At 43.1% G+C, this 21,228-nt stretch overlaps 1 protein-coding gene across 6 annotated transcripts in view; it reads left to right on the top strand.

Annotated features, from left to right (window-relative positions):
- Macrod2 (mono-ADP ribosylhydrolase 2) overlaps positions 1–21,228 on the top strand; it is a 1,832,027-nt gene that overhangs the window by 1,690,932 nt on the left and 119,867 nt on the right. For 4 of the 6 annotated variants that reach the window (XM_055602641.1, XM_055602643.1, XM_055602640.1 and 1 more), the window contains 2 exons: positions 10,800–10,910; positions 15,154–15,222. In XM_055602641.1, coding sequence (XP_055458616.1) covers positions 10,800–10,910; positions 15,154–15,222 — 180 coding nt within the window. The remainder of the gene's footprint in view (positions 1–10,799; positions 10,911–15,153; positions 15,223–21,228) is intronic. The other 2 variants (XM_055602644.1, XM_055602642.1) reach the window with 1 other exon arrangement.

Here is a 21,228-nt window from a genome sequence, read left to right as displayed (position 1 = left end):
GCAAGATATGAGTTTATATGGGGGATTGGATTCAGCAAAGACCTCGCTAAAAGGAGACATTTAAACAAAGACTTGAAGTAGCCAGCAAGGATGCTAAGCAGGCAGGACAAGGTGTGCAAAGAAGAGTTCCCAGTGTCCTAGAGAAACAGCCATAGCCTGAAAGTCTGGCAGCAAGTAAAGGGGAGTGTGATCCAATCACATGCTGGTGAGGGCAAAGCCAGGAGTAGAGAAAGATTTATAACAGGCAGCAAGAATGACATCATGTGAGTTATTTAAAAACAGTTCTTTCATCTACCAACTGAATCGAAGGGACTTTTTTCAAAGGGTGAATATTCATATTTATATAGAATGGGTCCACTCTGTTTATTTGTTTGTTTGTTTGTTTGTTTTCAAGACAGGGTTTCTCTATGTAGACTTGCCTGTAGTAGGCCATTCTGGCCTTGAACTCAATGTTCCACCTGCCTCTGCCTCCCCTAATGCTGCACCACCATGGCTCACAAGGATGGGTCCATTGTTGATCATACCCAGTTAAGGAGTATTGTCTTAGTCACTGTTCTGTGGCTGTGAAGAAACATCGTGACCACAGCAGCTTTCATAAAAGAAATCCTTTAATTCTGGGCTTGCTTATGATTTCAGAGGTTTAGTTTATTATAATCAGGGTGAAGAGCTTGGCAGCATGCAGGCAGGTGCTAGAGCAGTAGCTGAGTGCTAAATTCTGACCTATAGGCAGGAAGAGAGACTCTAGGCTTGGCCTGGGGTTTTTGAAACTTCAGAGTCCATCCCCATGACATGCCTCCTCCAAAAGGACCGCAACTCTAAATCCTTCTAATCCTTTCAAATAGTGCCACTCCTGCTGACTAAGCATTCAGCTGGGTAAGCCGATGAGGGCCAATATTATTCAAATAACCACAGGTACTTTTTTGAGCATGCTCAGTTTAAGATCATAATTTTAAAAAGAAAAGATTGAGGACACATCCAAGGTGTGCTTATCTCAAGGTCATGGAGCATGATTTGAGAGATTACAGTGGTAGACCACAATGCCTCTGGGCAAGCCCAGCTTTCATCATAATGTTTTAGTCTAAAAATAAAAGAAAAAGACACTGTGAATGTGTATGAGTACAGTGGTCTGTCCTGGAACATGCCAGCCTTCCCTTAGAGGCTAACGGGAGAATAGAGAAGAATGAGCTCAGGGAACCCTGAGAAGGTCCTCCACAGAGATCTTCCTGTCTCAGAATGTGAGTTAAGACTCTGTGTGACCTAGCTCACATTTTTCAAACCAACTAGCTTCCAAGCTGAGAATAGACTTTGGAAATAAGAGTTAGAACAACAAAGCATGCTGGGACATCATTGCTGTAGACTTGGAGAAAAATTGGATAGAAGCTAGTTCAAGAGTGGGGGTAAAAATAGATGGATTCTAACTTACTTTGTTCCTTAAATTTTATTCCATGTGCATTTTAGGAACCATTATCTGACACTAAGGAAAGATGAATTTTTTGAAAACTAACCAACAGCTTTATGCAGTTCAAGCATGGGCTCTCAGGTGGACATCACACCTTTTCAACTTAAAGTAATGAAATATATGTCAAGCACAAGTAATAATTACTACCTGGGGAGAACATGACATTTTCCTTCTTAATCCCTTGGTATGTGTGTATGGAGCTCCTAATCTATTTAAGGCACCACACTAGGTGCTGAGGCAGGGGCACCTCTATACCAAAGGGTTGTTACAAAACACTTAAGATTGAATAGTTCATTAAAAAGGGTTTATTTTGCCCACAGTTTAAAGGCCTATGGTTCAGAGTCAGGCATTTCCATCTGTTTGTTCTTTGGTTATGACTTTCACAATGGCCCAGTGCTTCAGAAAGAGATCAGATGGGGAGGCAAGGTCCTGCAGAAACTGACAGAATACCTCCAGCGTTGATTCCTCTGACATATCCCACATCCCGGTCACCGTATTGTCAGCGCCACCTCTTAGAGAATACCTCACTATCACACTGGGGATCATGGTGTGAACCTTTGGGGGTGAAGAAGCTGCACAGCAATTGTGCAGCAGGTGGACATAGGTCACCAGAATCTGGCAAGAGAAAAGCCGAGCATTGTAGTATTCTGACGACACAAATCTTGATACACTAGCCCATTCCCAGGTTGTTTAGGCACCTGTGATGTCATCATGTGTCATCATGATGTGATCACTGATGCCAGGGCCTAGGAATAAAAAGACCATGCCTCTTCTCTCTCTCTGCCTCTCTCTCTCTCTCTCTCTCACACACACACACACTCTCTCTCTCTCTCTCTCTCGCTCTCCTCTCTTGCTCTCGCTGCTTTTGTCTCTCTGTCAGAGCACTCCATCTCTGTCCCTCTGTCTCTCTCTGTCTTTGCCCTCATGGATCATTCAGGCCCTAACTCTCTTGTATTCCCTTCCTCCAAATAAATATCTTTAATAACAGATCTGAAGTATGTGTGGCATATTTTTAAATATATCTTAACAATGACTTGCATCAAAAGAGCTCTAAATGAACTCTGCTAGATCTGGGGAGTTACTCATTTAAAACACCTCAATTTCTGTATCTATAAAAGCAGAGACTAGAAGAGTAGGAATGTGTGGGTTCACTGGAGCATGCGGTAGCCAAGCACATAGGTGATAAAAGGAGGCAGCAGCAGGCAGCAGCTGCCACCAAACACAGCTGGAGAGCGCTCAGGTGGATGCCTATTTATCTTTCCCGAAAGACAAGCATGATGCTTCCCATTAACAGGAGTCAGCCAACTTGGAGACTTCTCAGGAAGATCACTAAAGCAGCTGGTGACACCCCCAGAATCACAACTGTGTCAGTTTGGAGTTAGTGCTCCCTCTGCCCTCCTATTTCTTCTGTCCTTACTCTTTCCTGCCTCACTCCTTCCTAGAGTGATGGTGGTTACTCTCATTGACCTAAGACATCTGGTGAGGGAATAAAATGCTGGGCAGCAGACTTGAGCAGAGTTGGGAGGAGATCAAAGAACTATGACGGGGAGATACTGTCGTCGCTCCTGGATGGCTGTAAAGGATGTCTTGAGAATTGGTATAATGCCATTGTAATCCATGGCTTGGATAAGAGCAATGCTGTGTGTGTTCATTTCCAGGTCTTGGAGGTTGTGTTTGGTTAGGAAGAGAAAGGCTTTTTGTATAGAACTCACACCAATGTGTTCAAAGCTGACAGAGTAATAAGGGGAGGATCATGTCTGAAGTTTATTCTCTAGTGTATCAGACTGAAAACAAAAAGAAACTCCCTCTTGTCCTTGCTCTTTAAAATTATTCCAGTGTAAAAACTGATAAAATATTAATATTTATATTAAGGCAATGACATGTTATGCCAATGTATAAAGTATTAAAATAAAAATTTTAGGTTTGTAGTATTGGGCCCATCTGGTATAAAGTGTCGAAAATCTTGGAATCTTTGTGTTCTTTATCAATTCAGAAAATTCATAGAAGGTGGCAGCTTTACTCCTCAGCTTTAATTTTAAAGTATAATTTTGTACATTTTTGTCTTACCAAAATTTAACCATCATATTCAGACAACAAATATTAGTTGTCTTTTCAGGAAGGCAAGAGTAGATTGATGTCAGGGCCATTTACAATGGCCATTCGCTAGCTAGGACAGTCCTACACAAAGTACTCTGGCCAAACCTACTTCTTGAGTTTGCTACAGGAATTAAATTTAATACTCTGCACAGAGCATTTCCAGACTGAGCAGAAGGAAGCCAGCAATGGGCACATGCTAGGTGCTGCCCACGTAACCAGATAATTAAACAAAGCATAAACATCATCATGCCGATGGCAGCGACACTCTTTAGGACCATTTCTCTCTTATATAATCTAACTTCATTTCCAAATGTGTGTTTCTAGACAATTTTGAAATGTGTGAAATGAAAATATAGATGAGAAGAAAACAAGACTGAAGCAAACTGGGCTCCTTCCACGTGAGAGAGTGCTAACTTAGAGCTCTGTTGGTTAAGGGCCTGCGGTGTAAGCTTCTGTGGAAACGCTGGGGCAGCACTGCTTGCCTGAAACTCCAGCTAAGGAGGATGGTTGAGGCTTGGTGGCCAGCCAGTCTAGGTGACTGAGACACCATCTTTAAATGATATGGGTGGGGACTGGATAGATGGCACCATGGTAAGAGCACTTGCTGAACAAACATGAAGTTCTGAGTTCAAATTTCCAGCACCCATGCAAACAGCTGGACATGGCCACTCATGCCATCCAGGGTCAGAGACAAGAAAATCACTGGAATTTGCTGAGTACCAGTCTAGCTGCAGGTTCAGTGAGACACATTACATCCAAGGAAAAAACCAGAGAGTGATAAAGCAGGACACCTGGCACCCTCTTCTGGCTCCTGACCACCTTCATGTGTGTGCTTATCTGCATGTACATACATCACACACACACACACACACACACACACACACACAAACGTGCAGGAGGAGACATTTCAAAAGATACCCACAATGTACCTCTGGCTTCTACACACACAGGAATACATAAAAATACCTACAACATACGCAAAAGAGTGGGAACACTTACTGGGGGTTTGGGAAAAACATAGCACATGTATGTTTGTTATGTATGTGCTACTTACAATAATAATAAGGTCGTACGCTGGCCTGACTTCTAGTTACTTACAGAAGTTATTTTTTTTCTTATGCTCATGAGAACCTATCTTGAGCTATGAATTACTTACTCTTGGCCTCAGACTCTACTATTTGGGCTGAAGTCTACAGTACCTACTTCTTGTCCTCCTTCAAGCAGCAGCTACAAAAGCATCTTCTTTCTGTGGCAAAGGACAGAAGCGTCAGACACAAATCTATTTACATAGCACATTTAAGTGTTGTTCGCATTTTATCCACATGTATTCCACTATCCAGGTCAAGTCGTGTGGCATAAGTCCAACATCACTGGACTGTCAGAATTTCCTACTCACAGGGCGAGGACCCTGATGTAAATTATCCTGTTACAGGGGACTGAAGATTTAGGGCCAAGAACTTAGTCTGTCAACTGCTGTATTTGAACTGATTTGCTTGTGTAAAAGTCTGGAGACCTGCAAAGGCATGCCAGCGAGCAGGACGCAGCAAACTGCTTCCCCAGCCACTGGCCTAACCTGATTGCTCTCCCCTTCTCTCCCGGCTCTCTACACAGCTTGCAGAAGGAACTAAAAATATGAAGACAACAAACACCTCATGGCCATAACGTTGAGGTTCTGCCTTCCAATCCTCCCTCGTATGGAATTAAACACGCACAGAATTCCTGTCACGGCCTAGCTGGTGACAGACTCCTCCTTCTCCTGTGAATTCATTCTGCAGGAGGGCCCCTTCATTTCACTCATGTAAATGTCATGAAATGTGTTCTTGCAAATGCACGTGCTTAATAAATATGGATTAAAAGACTGAGGGTCCAAAATAATACTAGAGAAGTAGGAAGGACACCGTAGCAAAATCCTTACTGGTTATTCTGCTTTTTTAACTTGGGAAAGTAAAATGTCACATCTCACACAACATGAAAGCTGTGGAAATTATTATCTTAGGTGAATCTATGGTCCTGAAGGTATATGACGGGGAGAATTCTGCTATCTGGAAGATAGCTTCTGTGTGACATTTTTTTTTACCTAACAAAAATTGCCTGGTGAGACCCTGCAGACACTGCTTCCCATTTATTGTAACCCTTTTAAATCCCTTCGAGAAACCACAAGTTTATGTGCCCCTGCCCCACGTACCGTTTTATCGTTTGTGTGTTTCCTGTGAAAATAGACAGACCAAGCTCTCCTTACTAAACACTTCGTGACTCCCTGTTGAATGCGCGCCCCCTCCCCTCCCGTGCCTGTCGCCCGCCCCCCACCACACACACACACACCGGCAGAGGCAATCACTCACTCACTCACTGGAAGCCTTTTAAATGGATGGAAAGACAGAAGGCAGCCAGACTGTCCTAGATGACGGCGAGCTGCGTGCTAATCTAATTGCCCACGAGTGCACTGCGAGCTTTGAAAGCAAGCCTTCTGCATTGGCGCCCCCTGCTGGATGTGGGCGTGAACTGTCTCCGAAATTGAAAACGTACCTTTTCAGCTGAGAGCGTGCTACTCAAACGGCAAACCCAGCCTGCTTCTAGAATGCCTTTCTTCCATGGTGAACATGCCAAGCGATTCCTAAGCTAGCTTCCCAAGAGCAGAAATACTCAAGTAAGGATTTGCAGGGGAAGAAAAGCGTGCCCCTGGGATATCTGTGTTAGTTAGGGAGTGCTCGCACGGAAAGGCAGAGAAAACCCAGGACCACTGCCAGGTAAACCCCTGGGTGAGAGGAGAGCTGGGTTTGGGAGTCTGAATGTGAGTTACCTTTTTGTGCATATAAAACTGCCAGACGCAGTTCCTTGCATTCCTGAGACTTGTTTCTTTCCCTGCCTGTCTTCCTGTTAAGGTCGCTCTCTGTCCCTGTCCCGGTCTCTAAGGGGAGTGGGAACCAGACTAATTTTAAAGGCAGTCTCTCACCTACAGACTTCAGGCCTAGAATGAAATCTGTGCTATGGAGTCTGTCTGTTGGAGGAAAGCTGGCAGAGTTTCCTCCTTCTCAGCTCAGTTCATTTGGTAGGGAAGAAGGGAGAAATATTGACTGAATTTTTGGCACGTGCCCTTGCGCCCACTTGGCTTTATTAAGGAAACAAGAACAATCATGATGGCTATTTCCTCCCAAGAGCAAACTCCAGTGCTGTCACCTCCATGAAGACTCTTAACAGAGAACACTGGAGGTGCTGTGTGGGGCTTTTAAATGAATCACTGACTGCAGGGGATTTAAAAGCACACAGAGAACCCCCCTCCCACCCCCGGCTTCTCATACTCAAAATCGCATTGCGCTCCTGGAGAGATGGATTCTGCACCTATTTAAGTATTCATGGACTGCAATCTTGTCCAGAGTGAAAGCTGTCCAATGGATTGTTTTTCAAGAATCTCAGTAAATGATTCTCTGCAGCTTCTAGGGTGGATGTTTCCTTTCTACTAGTCAAGGGAGCTTGTGGGGAGGATTTTCAGACTTCTGCTTTGTCTTAAGAACCAGTGGTAAAGTTGAGGAAAGCAGCACACGCCTCCCATCCCAGCACGCAGGAGATACAAGCATAAGAAATGAAGGTCAAGGCCAGACTGGACGCAGAATGAAATCCTGTCTCAAAAGCCCAAACCAAACCAAACCATGCCAAACTACACCACACCACACCAAACCAAACCAAATCAAACCAAACCATACCACACCACACCACACCACACCACACCAAACCAAACCAAACCAAACCACACCAAACCAAACCAAACCAAACCAAACCAAACCACACCAAACCAAACCATGCCAAACCAAACCAAACCAAACCACACCAAACCAGAAAAGAACAAACAGTAGCCGATGGTGATTCTCAAAACCCACTAAGCAAATAAATGTTGGTGGCTTAGATCTGCTTACGGAACAGGGATGGAGAGGGCTGTGTGACTCTTCTGTTCTGTGACATTGGCTGAGATAGCCATTCTGCATTCTACAGGGAGCTGGGGGAACAGTGAGGTGCTGCCCTGTCTCCCTCACGTGTCTGCCTCCTCAGCACTTGATTCCATGTCCCTCTCCATCCAGGGGAATGCAGCCTGGACTGCATTGCAGTTATGGCTACTGTTCCCAAAGGCGAAAGCAGGGACTGTCCTTCTGAGGGCAGCTCAGCTGTGTCAAGACATGATTTCTGCCTTATCCCCTGGGTCAAACAAGACAGCCCAGATTACATTCACACAGAAAAGAGACAGCTGCTGCTGGGGAGAAGGCCTTATGGTCATTTGTACTTCACATTGCTAACTTCTGATTTTCAGTTTTCTGTATATAACTATGTTTTATGTTCTGTTCCTGTGTCTTCATATAAGGTAATAATTTATATTTCCCTTCCCACAAAAGTGTTTTGAAGATATCCCTAAAATAATTACAAATTCAGGCCTTTACTTGCCCTTGGGAGTGTATTTTATCTGCCCGTAAATTCACAGATATAGAACATTTTTTAAGACCAAAAATTAATTCATTGCAAGTAGCATCCTCTACTGCAACTGCCCCCTCCCGCTTTTTTTTACAAAGTTATACAATTGATCAACATAATGAATTCAGGACGAAAACAATTCATAGCATTGATGTGTTAGATCATTATATAGAAGATAAATGAAAATAAAAATTTTAGAAGCACATACCTAACAAAAACACAAAAGGCACAGAAAATCAGTCAAGCTCCTTCCACTAAGCATGTGACTTGATTCACAGCAGAAAAGAAGGTCAGAAGTACCAAAAGCAATCTACAGATTCAATGCGATTCCCATCAAATTACCAACACAATTCTTTACAGACCTTGAAAGAAAAATTCTCACCTTCATATGGAACAACAAGAAACCCAGAATTGCTAAAACAATCCTCTAAAATAAAAGATCTTCTGGAGGTATCTCCACCCCTGATCTCAAGCTGTACTATAGAGCAACAATACTAAAAACTGCATGGTACTGGCATAGAAACAGACTGGTGGATCAATGGAATCAAATAGAAGACCCTGACATAAATCCACACACTTATGGACACCTGATTTTTGACAAAGATGTCAAAACCATTCAATAGAAAAAAGACATCATCTTCAACAAATGGTGCTGGTCTAACTGGATGTCTACATGTAGAAAAATGCAAATAGATCCATACTTATCACCCTGCACAAAACTAAAGTCCAAGTGGATCAAAGACCTCAACATAAAACCAGACACACTAAACCGCTTAGAAGAAAAAGTGGAGAATACCCTTGAACTCATTGGCACAGAAGACAACTTCCTGAACAGACACCAACAGCACAGGCTCTAAGAGCAACAATCAATAAATGGGACCTCATGAAACTGAAAAGCTTCTGTAAAGCAAAGGACACTGTCCTCAGAACAAAACGACAGCCTACAGATTGGGAAAGGATCTTCACCAACCCTATATCTGACAGAGGGCTAATATCCAGTATATATAAAGAACTAAAGAAGTTATACAGCAAAAAATCAAGTAATCCAATTTAAAAATGGCGTACAGAGCTAAACAGAGAATTCTCTGCAGAGGAATATCGAATGGCAGAGAAACACTTAAAGAAATGCTCAACCTCATTAGCCATCAGGGAAATGCAAATCAAAACAACCCTGAGATTTTACCTTACACCTATCAGAATGGCCAAGATGAAAAATTCAAGAGACAACACATGCTGGAGAGGTTATGGAGAAATGGGAACCCTCCTCCACTGCTGGTGGGAATGTAAACTGGTACAACCACTCTGGAAAGCAATCTGGCGCTTTCTCAGACAACTAGGAATAGCGCTTCCTCAAGGTCCAGCCATACCACTCCTAGGCATATACCCAAAAGAGGCTCAAGTACATGATAAGGACATTTGCTCAACCATGTTTGTAGCAGCCTTATTTGTAATAGCCAGAAGCTGGAAACAGCCCAGATGCCCCTCAACTGAACAATGGATGCACAAATTGTGGTATATCTACACAATGGAATATTACTCAGCAATTAAAAACAAGGAAATCATGAAATTTGCAGGTAAATGGTGGGATCTGGAAAAGATCATCCTGTGTGAGCTGTCCCAGAAGCAGAAAGATGCATACGGTATATACTCACTCATATAGACATATAATATAGGATAAACCTACTAAAATCTGTACACCTAAAGAAACTAATCAAGAGGGAGGACTCTTGCTAAAATGCTCAATTCCTATCTAGAAAGGCAAAGAGGCTGGACATCAGAAGAAGGAGAAAAGAGGGAACAAGTCAGGAGCCTGACACAGAGGATCTCTGAAAAGCTCTGCCCTGCAGACTATCAATGCAGATGCTGAGACTTATGGGCAACCTTTGGACAGAGTGCAGGAAATCTTAGGAAAGAAGTGGGAAACAGTAAGATCTGGAGAGAACAGGAACTCCACAAGGAGAGCAACAGAACCAAAAAATCTGAGCACAGGGGTCTTTCCTGAGACTGATATTCCAACCAAGGACTATGCATGGAGATAGCCTAAGACCCCTGCACAGATGTAGCCCATGGCAGTTCAGTATCCAAGTGGGTTCCATTGTAATAGGAACAGGGACATGAACTGATTGGCCTGCTCTTTAATTACCTCCCCCTGAGAGGGAAGCAGCATTACCAGGCCACAGAAGAAGACAATACAGCCACTCCTGATGAGACCTAATTGACTAGGATCAGAAGGAAGGAAAAAAAGAGTTCCCTTATCAGTGGACTTGGGGAGGGGCATGCATGCAGAGGGTGGAGGAAGGGAGGGATTGGGACAGGAGGAGGGAGGGAATCACGGGGGGGAATACAAAGGTAATAAAGTATAATTAATAAAGAAAATGTACTAATTAATTAGTACTAATTAATTAATTAATTAAAAAGAGCAGCTAGATGTTTTACACCAAAGCTGGCACACACACACACACCCCAAAAAAAAGAAGAATGTCAGAAGTGAAGTGTGTTTGGCATCTTTGGCCAGAAAAAGAGATGTTTCCAGCACCTCTGAGTGAATATTGCTTACTCCGGTATTGTTTATGTCTAGCAAATCCCGGGAGAAGGCATGAGTGTGCATGCACCTATTTTTGTGGGAGAGTCTTCTGCTCTCTGCCTCTCATTCATCTCTCTGCTTGTTTCTGGGGAGTTATGCTACATTGGTTGCAATTAATTTCAGTGCTGCATATTAGCCATAAAGAGATATTTCATAAATTGACTTGATTTTTTTTTTCTCCCCCTGTGGTTTTCTTGAAAGATGAATGTGGTCCGGAGGAAAAGCAAACTGCGGAAGAAATGGAAGGGCAGAGCCAAGAAGCAGGTGGGCTCAGGTTTCTTTTGAGGAGTCTCCTAGGCCTCATCCACAGAGGTGAACAACAACTTTACTCAATGTTATTGCCTGAAAATGCTTATGCCTTTTTACCTGACTAACCCCAGCGTTCCTTCTTCTCTCTAGCTCTGGAAGCGGAGCTGACTGTGCTCTCATAGAGAATGGCAGCATTTCACTTACCAGCTCCATTTCCTTCCAGTTATAACAGATTGCTTAGTAAGGTGCTAAGAACTGTGGGTCAAGATTGGAAGCACTACATCAGAGCTTGGATGACTTAGATCAGGTCAAAATGGGCAGACTTAGAGGAGGAGAAAAGTGAAATTAAAACTACTTGAAAAGAATGAAGAAAAGGGTCTCTCTCCATACTAAATGAGGTATTTTATCTTCTTGTGCATTTAATTTTGAAGAGCCCTGTGCCTGGCTATTTCTCTGCCTATTGTAGATAGAGCCATAGAGCCTGACCAGCCTCTCGCTCCCAACAGCTATAAGGAAGATAAAAAACTTGTATTATAAGGCTAATATCCACTTATAAGTGAGTATATACCATGTGTGTCTTTCTGCCTCTGGGATACCTCACTCAGGATGGTCTTTTCTAGTTCCGTCCATTTGCCTGCAAATTTCATGATTTCCTTGTTTTTAATTGCTGAGCAGTATTCCATTGTGTAAATGTACCACAATACAGGAAAACACACTAAAATCTACAGTCCTAAAGAAGCTAAAGAACAAAAAGGACCCTAGGGAAGAGGCTTGATCCTCACTTAGAAGGGAAAATAGGACAGACATTGGAAGCTGGAGAAGAAACCACAGGACAGGAGCCCTCCACAGAGAGCCTCTGAAAGACTCTACCCCTCAGGATATCGAAGCAGATGCTAAGACTCATAGCCAAACTTTGGGCAGAGTGCAGGGAATCTTATGGAAGAAGGGAGAGACAGAAAGACCTGGAGGGGACAGGAGCTCCACCAGGAGGCCAACAGAGCCAAAAAATCTGAGCTCAGGAGTCTTTTCTGAGACTGATACTCCAACCAAGGACCATTCATGGAGATAACCTAGAACCCCTGCACAGATGTAGCCCATGGCAGTTCAGTGTCCAAGAGGGTTTCCTAGTAATGGGAACAGGGACTGTCTCTGACATGGACTCAGTGGCTGGCTCTTTGATCACCTCCCCCTGGCGAGGTGGCCTAAGTAGGCCACAGAGAAAGAGGAACCAGGCAGTGCTAATGGGACCTGAAGGCTAGGGTCAGATAGAGAGGACCTCCCCTATCAGTGGACTAGGGGAGGGGCATAGTGGGGAAGAGGGAGGGTGGGTGGGACCAGCACAAGATGAAGATGGGGTTTCCATGAGAAGCTGTCACTGTTTTTCCTGTATAGGGATGACTTGTATTGGTCAGGCAGCTGCTAGCAGCTGAGGCCCTGGTCTGACTGTTAAAATTTTCTGAGTTTTACTCACTCATTGTTCTGTTCCAAGCTGTCTTATCAACATTGATTTTCTCCCATCACTGTACACACACACACACACACACACACACACACACACACACACACAGCACTGCTTATGTTTTACTCCTCCATCCTTTCCCCCTGAATCCCCCTGAGTTCTTGAAGTTTCTTTTTCCTTTTGTGGCTATCACTACTCAATATGGCTCCTCCCTGCCGGTGGCCATGGCCTCTCCCCTGCCCTTCTCAGCGGCTCCTCTCGCTCATCTGGGACATACTGCCCTCCCACAGCCTCCCCGGATCAGGCAACTGAACAGCTGAAGACAATTGACGACATGGTTTCCATTGTGAAAGCCCCTTGACCTGCTGTTCTTTTCCAAAATAAAAATATCTTGCTTTCATTCACTGTAGTTTCCAGTACCAATGTTGACTGCATGACTCTGCAGGCCTTTTCCACACAATGGAAAAACACAACCTCAAAATAGCATAATTTACAAATTCTGACAGCTGTCACCATCAAATCACGTACAATTCCTATAGTATTTATCAAGAAATCAATAATGAGTCTATGTCAAGGCTGACTGCCTCCCCAGCTCAGTGCGCGCATTTCCAACTCTGCATTTAGTTCAAAAATGCCATCTGGGGCTCCTTGAAGCTGATAGTCTAGTAGAGGAATACAAACAATGAGCAAATGAAAAGGATATAATATCAGATGGTTCACGTAGCTTACAGAGGGGGAAAGAGGGTGAAATCGGGGTAACCCATAGAGGGCTCACTGTGGAAGTCCTACCTAAAATAAGCCCTGAATGCTGAGATGGTGGAAGACCATTCTAGATAGAGGGAACAGACAATAAGTTGGCTTCACGACGGGGGAGGGGTATGACTGAACGGGGGTGGGGGGAGAGCTGGAAGAGTGTGAGGCTTGGTAAGAAGCGTACTTGGTAAGACTGTGACTGACAGCATGCAGTTTGGCTTTACTGCAGGGAGGGCTTACTGGAAGACCTTAAATATTGGAATAAATGATCTATGTATTAATGAACTCATTTTGCCTGAGAGTAAAAATGGGTCAAAGAGGTGGCCTTAGAAGAGGAGTACAGGAACAGCGGCAGAGGATTCTGGAAATAGAAACGAAAAGGTTGAAATGCGGCATGTTCTAGGAATAAGAAGCAGCAGGGTACACAGCTGAAGGGCTGGGTGGGGCGCGTGGGGGAAAGAGGAGTCCCCTTAGGTCCTTGAATACAGCTTAGGCGTCATGCAGGGCAACGGTGTCACTTAACTGCTCCACGGAAGACAGCCTGTTGGAAAAGTTAATCGTTTCACTTTTGCATTGGTAAATTTTGAAACTATGTTTAGACAGCCATATGGGATGTCACATTCGATAAGCAAATTCACATTAGGGAGAGGTGAACAGCACAGATCAGGTTTGGGAGACACTGTGATATAGGAGATATTTAAAGCCTGGACTAAAACAAGAATCATCTAGTAAGAAGAATATGCAATGTCAAAGGCAAAGGAGTTGGGACACCATAGACATCTAGACCCCTGTCAAGAAGGGCGGCAGCAGCTGGGCCATGACTTGTCTTCAAATGAATAGGGAGGGGACTGGGAAATACTACTGAGAGGTCAAGTCAGATGGACAGGGAGAAATGAGCTTGAAAGTGGTGAGGTTGAGGCAGGAAGATGGCAAGGAAAAAGAAGGAAAAGAAACCAATTCAGGAGCACTGGAGACAGCAGTCCTGAGGTCGAAGGAGCAGTCCTGAGGTCGAAGGAAGGACTCAGGACCTTAGATGAGGGAGTTAGGAAGACTGCTGGAAAAGCACTCATGGCTTCTGCAGGGCTTCAGAAGCCATAGCCCAAGGCACTAGCCACAGCTTCTTTCAGGGGGCTTTGCTCTGCAAGGAGATGGAAAGTGCCGTGACAGTAAGGAAGGCTGATGGCCTGTGCCTGTTTATAAGATGAAGGCAAAAGAAAGTGACCCACCCTGGCCCCTCTAGCTCTCTTCCAGAGAGGCTATTCTCTGTTCTAATAGAGATGCAGCCTAGAACAACAACCATGCATAACAGACAAATGGTAGAAAGTAAGAAAATTTCCTTAAAATGTGTATTCTATCTTTAAGCTTGTGACTGAATAACTATAAGAAAATATGTATATTGTTTTACCAGTTGTCGGATGACTTTAATGCAACCTAATTTTACATTTTTAATGATAGTAGCTAATTAGCTAGCATTGTGGAGGCCAAACATGAATCAAATTCCCACGGTTCTGATGAGCCCAGTAGGAGAGATCTGCTCTGACTGGCCTTAAATGGTGCTATGGGGAGGACACAGTCTTCTCCATCACTGGGCAACATGAAATGCCTTCACGTCTCTGGGTGCCTTACTTTGAGTGGTCCCCTTCTCCTGAACCACAGTGCTGACAGCCAGAGAACCACACTGTCCAAGTGGGCAGCCAGGAGGATAAAATGCTCAACTAAGCAGAAACAATGTTTTTTAAAGATCACATGCATTAAGGCACTCTGTAGAGCCTTGCACGGATATATTATTACCACACACCACAGAGGAAAGTGCTATTCCGTTCTTTGAGTACGGAGAACGCTAAATGTCCGGGAGTTGTTGGCTTGCTGTGGCCAACAAACAAGTCTTCCCCAGAAGACATTTTGTAGTGTCCTGGCCTCCACCTTACGTGAAGATTTATGCTTCATTGGTTATAAAATATGGATCAGACCCTGTAAAGCCATTTGGTGTGTGAAGGAGTCTGACCTTCATTGGCTGAGGGGGAGGAAACTGTACTGGAGGAAAAGCCACAGCCTGAAGGTATTAAGCCTGAAGCATTTCTTCCTGTTTTGTAGATGGTGTCAACACCACAACCATGGCCAGCCCTGCTTCTGAAGACAAAGCTGAAGTCCATAAAGATGAAGGTATGAGATCACATCCAAATTTCACAGACCCTTCAAAGTATACAGAGCGGGGTTTGTTTACATGGAAAACTGATACAGCAGGCAAAAGCAATTTTCCTAAGCATCTCTGTTTTGAACACAAGGACTCCTCCCACTCATCTCAATTCCGTATCACACCTCTTCAGAATTTATATCTGCATTTACATTTGTTCCTCTAAAAATGATGTTTGTAAAATAAGAGCAGGAGCAGAGAGTGTGGTTAGAGAGAAATGTTTTTTTCTGAAATGCAACAATTTGTCAATTCTGCTGTTTATAATTACTCATCGGGCATAAGTCTGAAAACATGGAATTGAGGACCCCCTACAAGAGGCCCTATGGCCCAAGAAAGAAATATTCGAAGGGTCTCCGTAAAAACAAACCTGAGGCAAGGCCACAATTCCACAGACTATCACTAAGAGAAAATGTTGCTGCTAACCCAAGTAAACCAAAAAGAAGATAATTGGGAGAAATTTTCACTGTTTAGAGATAAGTGCCATGAAACAGAGATGCAAACTGCTTTTTAAAAAAAATAAGGAAAATGAAATAGAGCTTTCTCCCCACTCCCTCCTGATTGGGGGGGTCTCTCCATAAGAACTATTTGATACCTGCCATTTGTGTGACTGCCTGACTAGACTATTTTATTTGAACAAATGGGTGCCTTATAAACCATATCATCTACCTGGAACTTAAGTGTAGTTTGAATCCATTTTTTCAATCTGGTGTGATGTGAAAATGGGTTCACCCTGCCACTATGACTTGCTATTCTTTGAATCTGTTGAGGAATTCAAAAGAGTCTTCAATTTTTAATGCTCACTTAATGGCATGTTTAATTCCATATCTCATTGCCTGGTGAGTCTTTGGTTTAATCACAAGTACTTGAAAGCAGTTGACATAATTGGCTTATCTGCTTGGGACTTGATCCTAGCTCTGCCACCAGCGACTTTGCTGACCTTTGACAGATAATTCAAGTTAGCGAACAAGTAAGTGATTAGCAAGTAAAAAACATGGTGCACTTCTTTGTAAGTCCATTTTTCCTTCTGTATTGAGGACAAGAGTGATGTCTACCTCGAGGCTGGGAGCATGAAACAATGCGTAAAAGCACGTTCTGAGCTCAGATGGCACCTAAGCCACTAGTGACGGCCCATTCCTGTAACCACAGCACTTAGGAGTCAGAGGCTAGATTAGGAGTTCAAGGCCAGCATCAGCTACACTTCAAATCTGAAGCCAGTCTGGGCTAGATGAGACTCTGTCTCAAAAACTAAAAAATAATGAAAAACAAAACCCTGCTAGGTCCCAGTGACAGGCACACCTGTAACCCCAGCGCTGGAATTTGAGGACAGCAGATCAGAGGCTTGCTGTCTGCCAGGCAAGCTCCAGACTTGGTGAGAGACTCTACGGTAGAGGTGGGAGCTCAGGGACCGCCTCTGGTCGCCACACACCTACCTGTGTGTGCATGCGCGTGCACACACATACACGCACACAACGCATTCAAACACCCATGCTCAGAAGATAAGGTCTACCACACACAATACCGCAGCACAGGTCAGTGTCCTTGCTGTTTCTCTGGCCCTCATATAGATCAGACTTTCCAGAAGACAGACCACAATAGATTATTCAGAAGTGACTTGTTTATCAAAGAGAGCTCTAGAAATCAACTCCTTTGATGGAAAAGGGAAGGACACAGGACCAGCTGATGGGAAGTTCCAATGCACTGTCAGAAGAGATGGATCCCAGCTGAATTAGAGAACCACCAAGGGCAGGGGCAGCCTGCCATAGATTCTGGTGCTGGCTCTCCTGGGAAGGGATGTGTGCGCTCTTGGGTAGAACAGGCCCTATCTATTGATGTAATTGTAAAAGCCAGAAAGGCATGATGTCTGTGGGTACCCGGGAAAATAACTGTTTCTTCCCAAAGGAGATCTGAGTGGACCAACAGTGTCCACCATACAACTGATCTCTTTTTGTTGTTGTTTATTGCCATTTTTCAAATGACACTTCCCTTCATGCTATATAATTGTATGTTCAGGTATCTCTTATTTCAAAAATATTTGACAAATGTAAAAATGTAATTTGTGTCAGAGTTTCTCAGTGGTTTCTTGAGAAACACTCAGTCATTTTACATAGAGATATATTGATCATGAAAGAGGAAAGATAGGAAATGGTACTTATTTTAAGCAAAAAAATCAACAAAGAACATCTCAATCATTTAGCTTGTCATAAAAATGTAAAAGCATCATGAGGTTGAATGCAGAGTCTAAGAAGTAAGACAGGAACAATCTAATTTGAATGCTTCAAGCTGAGATTTCTTGCTGTTGTGTTGTTTAGCTCGGCGATATCACACCTTCATAAAACACGCTGCTTGTGATATTCTTGATGCTTTTAGGATCTCACACCGTTAATTGCTCACGCAAGGATCAATTATTTTTTCAGAATACTTTTAGGAATTTTTTTTTCATAAAAATAAGACTTTTAATGGTGCTAACTTCATCAAAGAGTTGTCATGTATCACAAATGTAGTTCCCTTATGAAACTAAATGTGAAGAGTTAGGGAGTTTGTTGAAATAAATTGTTAATTTCAATTAACTTTTTTACTTGGAAAAACACATGTTTTGTTAGCATGTAATCTGGCTTCAATTAGCAAACATAGAGGGTGAGGATTTCGCCTTTATCTTCTCAACTAGCGTTCCTATACGGACACCGTTCTTAAATGGATTATCCATTCAGAGGGCGGTCTCTGGTGCTTGCCAGCCTGGCATCAAGATTGACAGATGCACAGATCAGAATTAAGAAAAAAGAATTTTCCATTGAAATCATCCAAGATTGAGGTCAAGTTGAGGTTAAAAGGAAGTCCTAAGTGTTCAGGATTCATTTCCAACCTTTTCTGTCATTAGCTTTCATGCAGAAATATCTGTCCTCGGTGACACCAGGGCTATTTCAGAACTGCACAGTCATAAGGTCACGTATAGGAATGCTTATGCCACTCTCCAATGTAAGCGGCGGCAGCACAGTTTCTGCTGATCAGAGGTCCTGAAGGAACCCTGTTCTCTTGACTCTTTTGAGACTTCACTCCTAAAGGAACATCTTCTTGAGTCTTGGACTCAATCGCCCACGGTCTGGAATTGCCAGGCTCTCCTTCCAGAATGACTCCCAGGGTGTCTGTGCCATGCTCACAATTTACAGCTTTGCTTGTCGGTTGCCTGGGTTTACATTTGTTAAGATTTTCCTCTTCACTGGAAATTAGCATCTTCTAGAATGTGGAAGTTGAAAGCAAGCAAGTAAAATGAGGTGACTGTCTTCATTTCTGGAACAGAAGGGATTAAAAAAAAAAACATAGTTACGTGAAAGTTGAAAAAAATTCTCAAGAAGTGTTAGAACCTAAGTGTTGTCTACGCTAGTGATTCTCTTTAAGCACCGTAGAAGTCCTTCCCACTGGGAATGGAGTCTGAGTGTTTTTGCCCACTTACCCCACGTAACTGCTTACTGCAACTGCTGTGGCGAGGCACAGATTATGCTAACAGGTCTCCGTAGACTACAATCCAGACTCTGAAGACTCCGTTCACACTGAGTCATCTCAGCTGTGGAGGGGGTGGGAGTGGAGTTGAGAGGATGAGAAATGAGGAGGAGGAATGCTAACGAATGCCTCATCCGCACAGCGTAGATCTGAGAGCCAGGACTGAGGTGACATTAGCTTCAAGGTAAAGCCGCCTGGGAAACACCATGGCATTTGATACGCGTCCTGACGTTACTTGTAAAATACAACAAGAACTTATCTGTTGAGAAAATTTTCCCTTTACTATTATGAATGCTCTTTTTAAAGGATTTTTTGTTTTGTTTTTTGGAGACAGGGTTTCTCTTTGCAGTCTTGGCTGTCCTGGACTTGCTTTGTAGACCAGGCTGGCCTGGAACTCATAGCGATCCACCTGCCTCTGCCTCCCTGAGTGCTGGGATCACAGGTGTGCACCACCATGCCCAGCTGAGGATTTTATGCTTTAGATTTTGAAAAACAAATTCTATTTGAGTTAACAAACATGAAAGCAATCAGGTGAAAGTCCACAAAGCACGAGAGTCAAATGCACAAATAGTTAGTGCTCTGGCTGAACTTCTGGAGAGCCAATGCTGCTGCTCAGTGTGTAGGTGTCTCCTTGGTCTCAGAGCACTCTCTTCTGGCTGTCTCCGTCTCTTCCATATGTCATCCTCACCCTCTCCAAGACACCTTACTTGGGGGCGGGTGGAAAGAATGTTGTGCAAACACATCCGGATTCATCTGCCTTATTATTTAATCAGTACCTAATTTGAATTTGAAGGTCAACTAGACCAAATCATAGGCTCATTAATAATAAAATCGAAATCAATTAATACCCAGGTGCACACCCGAGAGCTGTGTCTCTTTGGAACTCCATGAAAGTCACACCAGTGCTGTTTGGCATTTATGAGCTAGGATGTCACCCAAGAAAGTATCTCTAAATCCTTAATCTGGTTTCAGACCTCATGGAGGTCAAAATGACTGGCCTGGTAAACAGCCACGAGGAAAGAGGAGGTCGTGCAATAGGTGCTGAGCAGAAGAGATGCTCTTGGAGCTGCCCTTAGCACGCTCAGCCTGGCCAGCCATGCCAGCTCAGAATTGTCTGGTTTTCCATTTCTTACCTAAATCGCTGAAGAGAAGGATAACATCTCCACCTTGGTCTAAAGTTTCTTAGTCCTTTTCCTGTCCTTATTGGCCACCATGCCCTTCTGAGAGCTTCATCCGGAAACCTGCCTGAGCAGGAACAAAGCTGTACCCTATCGCAGGTCTGCGTGGAAAGGGGGCTTGAACACAGTGCACAGCTCTGTTACCCACGCATGGGCTGTCAGTCTGCTAAGCACTGCGGGAAGGTGGCTGCCCTGAGGTCCTTCGGTGGAGCAGAAGGAGCAGGGTGAACGTGTCTAGCTTTACGTGTGCCTGCCGTGGGGACGCAGACAAGAACAAGAAGCTATGGGAGGGGACACACTGCTGATGTGGCCCACATGTGACGCTTACATGAGCTGGCGGCACTTGTGTTTATGGGAACAGCACGTGTTCACTTTCAAACGTCCTCATACTGAATTTATAAAAATTAAAACCATAGCGTGATTTCCCCTTTAAGAATTAAATTGCAAAACATTTTTAAAAGCCTATTCTGCTGCTTCATTTAACAGCAGACCATGAATTCTCTCATGTCTTTAAATATGCCTCAGAGGCATGACTTTTATTGGAGGTATGACATTCTATCATCTGGTGTCCCACCATTTACACTGTCAGAGGCCTAACATCGAATTATTCAGTTATTTACAGTTTTCTCCATTGTAAATAACAGAAATGTGTGGCTCATGCATTTTAGATGGTGTGTGTGTGTGTGCTGTATATGATCAGTTCTTCAGCATAAATTCCTCATCCTTTGTTGATTTACTAGGGAAACAGATAAAATATCTTTATTGCATGTGTGTATTTTTTATTTTTAAAAGTAGGATGTGACTATTAAATAAATAACCAAAGAAGAGAAAATATGACCTCAGAAATTAACATTTGTAAACCACTGATATATAAACCTGACATTTTTCTCAGCAGCCACATATATATATTAAGTTTTATTTCTTATGATATTCTACAATTCATATCTGTTTGAAATTATACCTTTTAAATATAAAAGCAGATTTTAAATTCTACTCCAATTTTGATCCTCTAACTTTATTGTTTATCTCCTAATGAATGAGCCTCCTAATCTCCATTGCAATTGTTTCAAATTGTTCAGTTTTAAATTTTGTATAAGCCAGAAACGTTCTTTAACTCTTGTAAATGTTATAATTATTTCTGTAAGAAAATTTCAACAAATAAAAATATGTTCCAATATTTTGTTTTTAATAACTTACAGTTATTTTTAAAAGCATGTGTTTTTTGTAGCACATTCAAACAATGCAAAGACAATGAATAACATAAAAAGCAATCTTTTTACTCTGAGATAATTAACATTTGCA

This window comes from Psammomys obesus, unplaced genomic scaffold, assembly GCF_907164565.1.
Source record: "Psammomys obesus unplaced genomic scaffold, mPsaObe1.curated_primary_1811, whole genome shotgun sequence".
Taxonomy (NCBI): domain Eukaryota; kingdom Metazoa; phylum Chordata; class Mammalia; order Rodentia; family Muridae; genus Psammomys; species Psammomys obesus.
Note: the sequence above shows the minus strand (reverse complement) of the source record. Positions and strands in the feature narration are given on the sequence as shown.